Consider the following 12,294-nt stretch of genomic DNA (forward strand, 5'->3'; position numbering starts at 1 on the left):
GTTTTAGGTGGCTAAAAACGGTGTTTTCTGTTGGAAATTGCTTCAGGGAACACTCCTTCATTGGGGAGTCTTTTATATGCGTTTTTTTGTTTCTTGAAAGGGCATAAAAGACTTTTTTTTTTTTTTCATGCTTTTTTGCAGTTTTTATTTTTTCTCTGTTGTGCTTTTCTTTTTGTGGGGGACAGTACCTGTTTGGGAGTGTCTTTCATCAGGATCGACATGCACTTTATTTTCTCCAGGCTTTTTTTTTTTTTCAAAACTTGAAGAAAAACGCTAAAAAATCCAAACTATCAAACAGCACAGTGGTTTTACAATAGAAATAATTAGGAAGTCTTTCAAGCGTTTGGGGGTGTCTTTAGCTTTTATTTATTTATTTTTATAACTTTTCCTCTGCTGTATTTTATGTATGAGTTTATTTTTTTATAACTTTTCCTCTGCTGTATTTTATGTATGAGACGATTTGAAAGTTTATTTCCATAAACTCTGCCTGTCTTGTTCATAGTCTGTGTCTGGTATTGCACATGGACAAAAGCACTGATGTTATTGTAAAAGGCTTTTTTTGGTTCTCTTAGTAAATTCTTAAGGGTTATTTTTCGTGTCTCAAAATGAATCCAAAGAGTATTTTGTAGTCTGATGGTAGAAATAAGAGGCTGGTACTTGGATTTTTGCTGCAGGTATGTAATTTGAAGGGCTGCTGGTCCAGAAATAGTCCACTTCCAGGGTTCCTATCTTTTGGCGCCTTAGCTGTTAATTCACTTGTGTAACAGCTAAGATCCCAAAAGACAGGAACCACTGAAGTTGACTATTTCTAGTCATGGTTGCAAAGGCATGCTGGGGTTAGTAGTCAACATTCCTGCCTGGCACTTGTGGTCTATGTAGTTTCTGGTAATTCTCATGTGAAAGTTTCTAGGTTCCCTGGTTATGATTTCATACTACAGTAGGTGGTTTCAGGGGGTTGTTGTTCTGGCTCCGTTCAGACTTCCGTTCGGGTACTTAGTAAGAAGGCCTGTCACATTTGACTGGGAGTGCTCAGTAAAAACTGAAATGTGAAGATCGGACTGTAAACCGTGGACATCTGCATGAGCTTAGTTTTGTGTCTGGTGTGGTTTTCAGGCCCAAGAAAGTTGTACCCCAATAGTCTAAAACATTGGTTATGGCTCATAAGTTTGTGCGACCTATGCATAATGGGGTAGAATAATAGTCAGAAATACCCAAAGGTTGTGATGTAGCGTGCATTTGCTCTAGCAGCTCTGAGATGCCAGGGTGAGGCGGGAATCTGCATGCACAGCTTCCATCAAAATTATCACACTGCCACTTCTCTCCTACAATGTGTGGAAATGCTGTGATTGACTTGTAAGGGTACGTGCACACGCTGCGGATTCCGCTGCGGATTAATCCGCACGGATTTTGCAAAAACCGCAGATAATCCGCAGGTCCAAAGACCTGCGGATTCACTATCTCCACAATGGTGGAGATAGGAACCCGCAGCGGTTTCCGCAGAAAGAATTGACATGCAATTCTTTCTGCGGATTCAAAACCGCAGCAAATCCGCACGGATTTTTCCGCAGCGTCGGCACAGCGGTTTTTTTTTCCCATTCATTTGAATGGTACTGTACACCGCAGCTAAAACTGCTGCGGGTCCGCAGCGGCCAAAACCGCTGCGGAAACGCAGCGGAATCCGCAGCGTGTGCACACAGCCTAACTTATAGGGGCTTTTCAGTTTCTGAAAATCTCACCCACCCGGCTGGGGTTTCTTTACGAATAAATAATTTACCCCTCCCCTGGTCCAATAAGGGGTCTCCACTGCAGCTTCTGGTATATTATTGTTTGCAGCGCTGATGTCACATCACCAGCTCTTCACCCGATATCTGAGGTCAGCAGCACATTAGCCGCTCTGAGCTCCATGATTGGTGGTAGTGCTGATGACATCAGCGCTGCAGACAATATCAGACAATGGTCGATCAGTGTTGGACCTGGGGAGGATGAGTAGAATCATGTTTTGTTTTGTTTTTTTGTTGTTTTTTTTTTTAACAAACTGCATCTGGGATTAATAGGGGTGTAAAAAAACAAACTTTAATATTTAGTACTTTAATATTCTCTTCAATTAATGCGGTGTGCTCTTTTTCTAGAGTGGTTATTTTGTGTCCTGCAGAATCTATCTGTGTGTGTGTGCATATATGTAGATAATGTCTAAATAGTGATGTCTGGCTGCATTTAAGACCTCACTGGTCGTCTCGTGCACCCTGCAGAGCGAGGTGCCCTTTTATTATTCCCTTATTCCTTCCAAGCTGCCTTTTATTATTCCCTTATTCCTTCCAAGCTGCTGTTCGTTTCCTTAATCAGATTTCACAGATCCCAACTCACCATCAACACTGCCATTGTTTACATGCACCGCTTCTATATGCATCATTCTTTTACCAAATACCACAGAAATGTAAGTAGTCCTTGACCTGAACTGCCTGCCTTTGTGTTGATGTAAATGTTAATTTGATTTTACAGTGTTAAAAGGATTATCTTGGGGAAGCATAAAGTATAGGATAGGATCAGTAGGAGGCAGCTGCTAGAGAGGACATTATACCTGGGTTTATCTCATCTTACACCTGTCCCCACTAGATTCACATTAATACAATGATCTTCTCAAAAAAACTGAATTCAGACAATAGCCCGACGTAGCCATTCAGTAGAATGAAGCCAGTGGAGTCATTTGGACATTGCCTGCCCTCAGTCCTGGCAGTATCCTTCTTTTTCACATATGCACAAAAAGTTGACCGGCTGAGAGCCTTGTATTAAGGCAAACGTTTCCTAACAAATGGTTTCATAACCTTAGTGGAGGGTGAGGTGCAGTTATGTCCACTAAATTTATAATGACCCTGGACCAAGTGCTGTTAATTTACACCTGCGTTTGTCTTTGCTTTGTTACGCAATGATGTAGACAATGTATGGAAATGCACTACTTTTCTTCTAGCTGCATTGGAGCTCTACAAAAGGGGTTTTTGTCTAAGAGGCGGAGACATGACTGTATACCCTCCAAAAAAATAGACAGTTGCAATAATAAGAGCGCCCTGGGTGTGAATAGATAATGTAACATTTGCACAAACTATGTGTTTTGATTATTTACCTTTAACATTTTAATAATTTGCTTCTTTCATTTGCCATCCTGGAAAAATAAAAACCTAAGCTCATTGGATCATAAAACAAAAAAAGGAAAAAAAAACATCACCAATTGTCAGATTTTGTATGCAAGGCCATTTTTACACTACCACATCTCCTAGTCTCTGTCCTTTCTGATCTGAACAAACAGCCTCATAGACATTCGACAATAACAGTAGGAGGAACAAAGGATGGTTTCTGGTACAACCATCCAGATTGAAATAAAATCTTTTTTTTTTAAGGTTAATAATCATAGGAAGCATTTAAGGGCTTCTTGTACGCCAGAAATGCGTCAGCCTCTGAGGTTTCTGTTTTTAAACATTTTTTTAACCATTGAAATAAAATCATTTTTTTAATCTGAATGGTTGTGCCATAAATTACTATTTATTCCTCATATTAATAACACTTATTAATGCAACGGCTCCTCTTCCAAAGTTTGAAGCATAGCTTCCCTTACAAAGTGTGCTGGGTCTCCTGCTAGAAGTATGAGGCCCGATTAGGACACCAGTGAAACACTTTGTGTGGACCGTGATCTATAAACTTGGCGTGATCCTCCTAACCCAAACTCAACAGCCTCATATGGTATAGTTCAGGTCAGGAGTTCTGCAGCCGGTCCGTACACACAAGTGAGAGAAATGGACCAATGTTTTCTCATGTGTAATCCTAGTTGCTTCTGAAACAGACTGTCTGGATGGAACACGGAAGTGCAAAGTCTGTATTCTGCATTCATTCTGTGTTACAGGCAACTCCATAGACTTTACAGGGGTATTCTCAAATTTTTAAAGTCATCCCTTATTCACAGCATAGGGGATAACTTTCTGATCGCTGGGTGTCCAATTGCGATGATCCTCACTACTCCTGAGAACATAAGTTCTCTGCCGTTCCCCAGACACATGGCGAGGATACAGTGCACAATATTCAATGATTTTCTTTCATTTTGTGTCCTCATCATGCATGAATGACAAATGATCACTTTATATATCTTCTCATTTGCTTGTGTGTATATCATTTAATTTCTTTTTTTTTTCTTAGATAATATCTCCTACTGCATTGTTCCTGGCTGCTAAAGTGGAGGAACAGCCACGAAAACTTGAACATGTCATTAAAGTATGTCATGCTTGTCTTAATCCAAACGATCCACAGCTGGATACAAAAAGCGATGTAAGTGCAGACCCTCTATGATTGTTTGTGGTGTTAACCTCTGCCATGGAAAGCCCACCTGAATGGGTGTGTTTTCATAAAGCAGAAGTTTTGAATAATGTCATCTTCTCATTTTCTAAAATTACAGAAATGCAATCTTCTATTTGCCTAGATACAATAAGTCATTCAAGTCCCTCTCAATGGGGCATCATTTGAGGGGCTTTCCTGAGGTGACCATCCCACTCCCCATGCAAATGGTGTACTAAGATTGGTTGTGTACTGTAGTCTGTAGGTGAGATGCGTCTCACAGTCGACCTAGGACGGCTTACAGACGCATTTTCTATGGAGAAGCAGAATGCCAGGCTCCGTAGCCAAATGGGGAAGCAATGGAGCAGCAGTCGAGCGCACAAAACTCTGCTTTAATGGATATAAAAGCTTCCCGTTCTGCTGATCATTGCAGGTCCCAGCAGTTGGATCCTGGACATCCCTTTTATTAAAACCACACACACAAATTAATTACATCAAGGCTCGTTTTCTGCTGTATATATCAGCATTCTGTTCTTATACTGATAACTAAATCGGTACTGTCCTTGAGGAGCCTCGTTCTAATGCGAGAGACCAAACAACGACTCCAAAATTGCCTTCTAGGTCAATCTAAGAAAAACCTCTTGTCTTTGCAAAACGGAGAAAAGCAGTGTCATTAATTCAGTGGAGCAGTGTGACCAATGTACTGATTAGTTTCCCCATTTGTGCTTTTTGAGTCTTTTCTTTTTTTTCCTGTAGTTATTGCTGAATGAGAATTGTTAACTTTTTTTTTTTCCTAGACTTATCTACAGCAAGCTCAAGAGCTGGTTATACTTGAAACTGTTCTGCTACAAACCTTAGGTATTTATTATCCCCCCAGTACTGATTTATGTGAGACCCATATCGTGTGCATTGCACCTCAATCTAACCATACTCCACCTGAAGATACTTCCCAGAGAATATCGATGGCGGTTTTAGTGAATGATTGTGGGGGTGCATGATAGGCGACATTTCTGCATGATAGCGTCCTAGTAATTTCCAAATGATCGACCTCTAGTTATGATCTTCCGTGTCAGTGTTCTTCCTAGTCTTTCCTAAAGTCCACCTTGTGTTGTCTCCACAGGCTTCGAGATCACTATCGAACATCCGCATACAGATGTCGTTAAATGCACCCAATTAGTGAGAGGTTTGTGACCCTGATTTAACTCTGGATTGAGTAGCACTGGGTTATTTAACCTATCAGATGTGTAACTTTTTTCTTTTCTTTTTTTGTTTTTCAGCAAGCAAGGATTTGGCCCAGACATCCTATTTCATGGCTACCAACAGGTGGTTATCCGAACCTTTGTTGCACTGTCATAGCACACTATAACTTTCTTTACTGCAGGGTCCCCTTCCTGTGTCTTACTAGCCTATGTGCACGAGGGGGTCTAGGCCAGTGTTCCCCAACTCCAGTCCTCAAGGCCCACCAACAGGTCATGTTTTCAGGATTTCCTTTGTATTGCACAGGTGATGGAGTTATTGCCTGTGTAGGTGATGCAATTATCAACTGGGCAATACTAAGGAAATCCTGAAAACATGACTTGTTAGTGGGTTTTGAGGGCTGGAGTTGGGGAACACTGGTCTAGGCTACCTCCATGGCCTGGTCTCTTTCCCTGTGTCTTAATGCTCCGTACTGTGTTCGGGCCTTTGACACACTGGGGAGGATTGCACAAGAAAATGTAGTGTTGCTTTCTGAACAGTTTTTTGATTCTGAGTGCATTTACTAAAACTGGTAGCCCCGAATAGCATCTAAAGAACTAAACTTACCTTGGCGCACCTTGGTAAGTATACACTAAAACTTCTTACCTTAAACCTAGAAAAAAATACAACAAAAAACCCATCACTATATTCTCAAAATGTATCCAATAAATCTTTCTTAAGATGCAACATTTCATTTAATCCACTTTTCAAACCAACTATACATTGAAGATGAATCTTTTAAAATAGACGTGTTCATCTTTCACATATTTCACCTTGCGCTTGTAAAACAAGAGACTCAGAATCCAGATTCTGGAAAAGAAAAATTGATCCGTGAAAAAGAAAAATTACAGAATGTTTTCCTCGCGTTTGATAACTCTTCTTTGTGTTTGCAGGAGATGGGCTTTATGTTAAACAGCAGCCATTTTTCTTATTTTTTTTATTTTATTTTTAGCGGTGACTGATTTGTTTTCTCATTAGATGATATCACCATTATGTTCTGAGGTCACAGAGGACAATTATTGCCTCCCTCAGTGCTCCTGCACGATGGGTGCCTAGTCATAGTCACACACCCTTGTCTATCCTGCAGCAGTTCCGGACCATTTTTTTTCTCTTTTTCAGCCCAGAGTTGATATTCATTGTGTACTTTTTGTTTACTAAGGCACCCCATCTACATCTGAGTTTTGTTCTCCTGGGGCTTTTATTTTTATATATATGTTTGTGTCCTGAAATATTTGGCCAATATTTTTGGTTTAGTTGGTTTGAAAGGCTTTAATGTATATCATTTTTTTTCTTTTTTTACTTTGTACTTTTGATTCCAGGTGATTTTAGCAGGACACCCAAGTTAGAAAAGAGAAACCGTTTGTTATAATTCATGCATTTATTATAATGACCCCCATTGAGTGGTGGGACCCCTGGTCTCCTGTGCACCCACATAACCCACCACCTCTAGTGTTGAGAGAGTATTGCAAGTAGGCGGTTTATTCGAAGTCTATGAGGCTGAGCTCAGCCCACCAGTACTGTTTCAGCTTTGAGGCCTGGTGGACCCTGATTCTTGCACTGGGTGACTATCCCCCAATGATCCGGCATTTACCACGGATCCTCTGAATTAGCCCAGGGTCAGACTTGCGAGAAACTCGGACGAGTCTCATACGTCAATATCTGGCACTGCCGCTGGCACTCGGATGGGAGCGTTCAGCTGCATAGAAATACATGCAGCTGAACGCTCCTATCCGAGTGCGGCGGCAGTGTCTGGTATTGACGTGCGAGACTCGTCCGAGTTTCTCGCAAGTCTGACCCCAGCCTTAGTGATAAATGATCCTGGCTGCAAAAAAAACCCTTGTCTACTCACAGGCCATCAATTAGATACAGTTGGGTCCAGACAGTAACCAAATCTTTGTGATTTCAGCTCTGCTGCCACTTTTTTTTATTTAAAATTAAACAACTGAGATGCAATTGAAGTGGAAACATTTTAGGCTTAATTATAGGGATTGAACAAAAATATTCCGTGAAAGGGATTGGGACCATTTTACTACAAAGTCTCCTCATTTCAGGGTCTCAAAAGTAATTGGATAAATTAACGGTATCATAAACAAAATGTTAATTTGTAATACTTTGTAGAGAATCCTTTTCAGCAGTGACTACCTGAAGTCTGGAAGCCATGTGAGGCTTTGCTGGCTGACTTGATTTGTTGCTTGTTTATGGGTCTTTCTGCCTTAAAGGGGTTGTTCAGTCTAAAATAAAAAGTCCGCAATTACTCTGACTACAGACTTTTGAATCGCACCCTTCCCCTGCGCATGCAACATGCAATGCGAGGATTCACTAGTTTCTGAGCCAGGAACGGAGGTGATGTATGCGATATGCATACTCCTGGGCAGAAGCAATCTAGAGGGCACAAGCTTGCTCCATACAAGTGTATTAAGCAAGGCCGCACCCTCGCTGCTTTCCGTGGATATCCAGGTCTTTTTGAGTTCCCAATCTCCCAATCCCAAATTTTTTTTTTTTTTTTTTTGTACCAACCTGTTTATTTGGCAACCGCTAATGTTTCTGCTATTTTTCTATTTTTTTAGCCTTATGTTGGTCTGACTCTCTTCCATTGAGATCTCCTTTGGCCGCATGTTGTGGGTTCACAGCAATAGTTTCCGAATGCAACTGAAATACCTGAAATCCGCTTCAGACCCTTTACCTGCTTAATTGATCATGGATTAAGGAGTGAATAACTTGTGTATCCCATCGAAGAGCTTTTGAAATCATTGTCTAATTACTTTTGGTCCCTTGAAAAACAAGCAGCTCCATATTAAAGAGCTGTAATTCCTAAACCCTTACTCCAATTAGGATGTGAATCCCATCAAATTAAAACTGAGTCGTCACTTAAACCCATATTGATTATATAGCTGTATTTTATGTTTTTGTAAACGACTAAAACCTCAGAACTTGTAACCATTCAAATATTTCTGGACCTAACTGTATGACAGCATTGACATTTATATGTGGGCAGCCTGAACCATTGCTAATTAGCCTCTCTGGCTTTCGGGCTCAATGGGTCTTATGGAAACGGCCCTTTACCCATAATCTATAGTCTCACGTGGCAGACTTTTTGCATTTATTTTTACGAAATTGCCATGTACTTGAAAGGTACTTGCTGAAATTTGAGCTTGAAGCAAAAACGAGGGTCTGCACATGCGAATATATCCCAGGTGTGACCGCACACAATATTGGAAGTTTAGGAATAGTATTAGGAACGCCGTACTTGAATCTCAAGTGACTTTCTTTTCCATTTAATCCAGTAGTAGTATGAGGATGACTGTTTTCTGGCAGACGACCTGACTTCTGTATTTGCTGTTTTTTATGATTTATAGGGCCTGGAGACCTCTCCCTTCTCTTTATACAAGCTGTTATTTTTTACTGTGTGACCACGTTATTCGTGGGGGTTTTTTATCTATATATTTTGCAATGTACTCTTACTTTGATATGTATTTTTATATTTTAAGGGGACACTATGATCAGCTGTAGTTATCGCATTTGGTTTTGTCTTTTTTTTCTTTGCCTACTTAATCCAGTTTAGTATAATAAGGGCTCGTGCGAGTCTCTCACATGAAAACCTGGCACTGCCAACGGCACTCAGACCGGAGCGTGCGGCTACATGTATTTCCATGCAGCCGCACGCTCCGGTCCCAGTGCCGGTGGCAGTGCCAGGTTTTCATGCGAGAGACTCACATGTGCAAGTGAGTATGAGCCCTAAGGGTTATAATTGACACCTTCCAAATTATTTCTAACCCTTTTTGCCCTGTTCAAAAACTGATGTAATAGTACATTACGGTGATGCCTCGGAGGCGCAAAACTTCATTGTGTAGACATAACAGTTTATCCTTTTTTTCCACCGTCCAGATGGCGAGTATGTTGCTCTGTCTTTTGTCCAAGTCTTCTCAACTTAGATTACGTCTGCGCTTATAAATCACCTGAGAGTACTCAGATTAAAGACAGATAAGTGTTGTGACAAATTCCCAACTGCTTTTAGCGCAAAATACATGCATTTTAGTAAAAAAAAATGTTCCTGAAAAATGTCCATATCCTTTACGAAATAGTTTTTCTGCAAAAATAAACCCTCATATAGCTATGTAAAAAAATAAAAAAGTTAGGGCTCTCAAAATGTCCAAAGTGGACCTCAAAATCCTATTTTTCTTAATCCTAATCCATAATTTGGCAGAAAAAGCAGCGAGTTGCTACAGATTTCTCTCACCGATGCAGGTAGCTTTCCACTTATGTTTGTATGCTTGGATAGACCTTTTAGAATCACATTTTGCAATAATTTCTTGAATGTAATTTTGAGATTTTGCAGCCCGGTCTGATCTCTGATCATTCAGCGGGTTACGGCTGTTGATAATTCACACCCTGCTAACAGAAGGCCAATAATTATCGATTTCTTGCAAATAGAACAGTTACGATAATGTCTTTTTCAATATTTTACCTTTTTTTTATGTATTTGCATTTGAGGGTCATGTTCACTAATGTTACCTTTTTTTGTTCTCTCTCTCTTTTTCTGTCTACCTTTCCTGTATTTATTTGCAGCCTTCACCTCACAACGTTCTGCCTTCAGCATAAGCCGACAGTAATCGCCTGTGTGTGCATCCACCTGGCCTGCAAGTGGTCAAACTGGGAGATACCAGTATCTACAGACGGGAAGAACTGGTGGGAATATGTGGACCAGACGGTGACCCTGGAATTATTGGACGGTAAGAATGCAGATTATTAGAAAGATGCTGATAGGGTTGATTTTTTTTTTTTTTTATGTGTGTAGGCACCCTGAGTATTAACCCCTTAACCCCCGGAGCTGTTTTTTGTTTTTCGCTCCCCTCCTTCCCAGAGCCATAACTTTTCCATCAACCTGGCCATGTGAGGGCTTGTTTTTTTGCGGGACGAGTTGTACTACGAAATCATTGGTTTTACTATGTTTTGTACTAGAAAACGGGAAAAAAATTCTTAAGTGCGGTGAAATTGCAAAAAAAAAGTGCAATCCCACACTTGTTTTTTGTTTGGCATTTTTACTAAGCTCACTAAATGCTAAAACTGACCTACCATTACGATTCTTCAGCTCATTATGAGTTCATAGACACCAAACATGTCTAGGTTCTTTTTTTTATCTAAGTGTTGAAAAAAATTCTAAACTTTATAAAAAAAAAAAAAAAAATTGCGCCATTTTCCGATACCCGTGGAGTCTTGATTTTTTTGTGATCTCAGGTTGGGTGAGGGCTTATTTTTTTTACGTGCCGAGCTGACGGTTTTTAACTATACCATTTTGGTCCAGATACGATCTTTTGATCGCCCGTTATTGCATTTTAATGCAGTGCCGCAACGACCAAAAAAAACTGTAATTCTGGCGTTTTTTTTGTTTTGTTTTTTTTTCTCTCGCTACACTGTTTAGATATCGGGTTAATCCTTTTTTTCTGATGACCCATTCCCTTTAAAGGGACCTCTCCACTCTCCTGACCTGTCTGTTTTGCTTCATATTTGTATTGTCACTGTAAATAATTTGAGAACTTTGATAAGTTTATTGTACCATTCTTTTTTTATTCTGTAAGTGTATGAAAACATAAATAACTGGGTCATAGAATCTTTCCATGTGTCCTTGTCAAGTCTTTACAGTCTAACACCTTGCTAACACCCACTGTTCGTACTTGGCTTGATGACCAGGAGGTATAGAAATAGTCATCACTTTATTAATACATTTCCAGGAGGGATAGCAGAGGAACATAACGATGCAGAGTTGCAAGATCAGATGTTCCAGAATTGACATTTTGTGGGGAATACATTGATTTAGGAGATTGTGCAAAAACGGACAAGTCGGCAGGGATGAGAGGTTTTCTGTAAAGTCTGGCAGCACCTTTCATACAAGTGTTTGCTCTTTCCAGAACTGACGCATGAATTTCTGCAAATTCTTGAGAAGACACCCAGTCGATTGAAGAAGATTCGAAACTGGAGGGTAAAGATGTTAAATAACGCTGCTAAGTGCATCCACTACGGCAGTTGTTCCTTTATCTCTGTTATCCCAAGGCTTAAAGATTAACTTTATACGTTTTGCATGTTCACTTGTGAAATCCTCTTGGATATCTGACTGCACTGATCTACCTGCCTGGTTGCCCATGGCTGACCGCGTTGATCTGCCTGGTTGCCCATGGCTGACCGCGTTGATCTGCCTGGTTGCCCATGGCTGACCGCGTTGATCTGCCTGCTTGCCCATGGCTGACCGCGCTGATCTGCCTTGTTGCCCATGGCTGACCGCGCTGATCTGCCTTGTTGCCCATGGCTGACCGCGCTGATCTGCCTTGTTGCCCATGGCTGACCGCGCTGATCTGCCTGGTTGCCCATGGCTGACCGCGCTGATCTGCCTGGTTGCCCATGGCTGACCGCGCTGATCTGCCTGGTTGCCCATGGCTGACCGCGCTGATCTGCCTGGTTGCCCATGGCTGACCGCGCTGATCTGCCTGATTTCACCCTGTTTTTCAGTACTACATTGGATTGTAGCACTTAATTGGCAGGAACACAGCTCACTTGGCACATGTGGGCTTTATGCATGGGCACATGCTTCATAGCAGCTTGTAAATAGAAGTAGAAATCAACAAGGCAAATCCCATAAAACACAAGAATTCCTTGGCAGATAGTTAAAATCCTATGCGCTTATGAATGAGGGCTCAGAAATGTGCCAGATTGGGCAGAAAAGTATGGACCAACCCCTTTTAAAGGGAG

At 40.9% G+C, this 12,294-nt stretch overlaps 1 protein-coding gene across 5 annotated transcripts in view; it reads left to right on the plus strand.

Moving 5' to 3' along the window:
• CCNT2 (cyclin T2) overlaps positions 1-12,294 on the plus strand; it is a 45,025-nt gene that overhangs the window by 1,688 nt on the left and 31,043 nt on the right. For 3 of the 5 annotated variants that reach the window (XM_073545528.1, XM_073545530.1, XM_073545529.1), the window contains exons 2-8: positions 2,353-2,434; positions 4,183-4,311; positions 5,115-5,175; positions 5,438-5,500; positions 5,595-5,640; positions 10,120-10,283; positions 11,460-11,530. In XM_073545528.1, the coding sequence (XP_073401629.1) occupies positions 2,353-2,434; positions 4,183-4,311; positions 5,115-5,175; positions 5,438-5,500; positions 5,595-5,640; positions 10,120-10,283; positions 11,460-11,530 (616 nt within the window). Of the gene's footprint in view, positions 1-2,352; positions 2,435-4,182; positions 4,312-5,114; positions 5,176-5,437; positions 5,501-5,594; positions 5,641-9,757; positions 9,799-10,119; positions 10,284-11,459; positions 11,531-12,294 lie in introns of those variants that run through there. The other 2 variants (XR_012220307.1, XM_073545531.1) reach the window with 2 other exon arrangements.

Source organism: Dendrobates tinctorius, unplaced genomic scaffold, assembly GCF_039654945.1.
Source record: "Dendrobates tinctorius isolate UK_male_01 unplaced genomic scaffold, ASM3965494v1 ptg000143l, whole genome shotgun sequence".
NCBI classification, from domain to species: domain Eukaryota; kingdom Metazoa; phylum Chordata; class Amphibia; order Anura; family Dendrobatidae; genus Dendrobates; species Dendrobates tinctorius.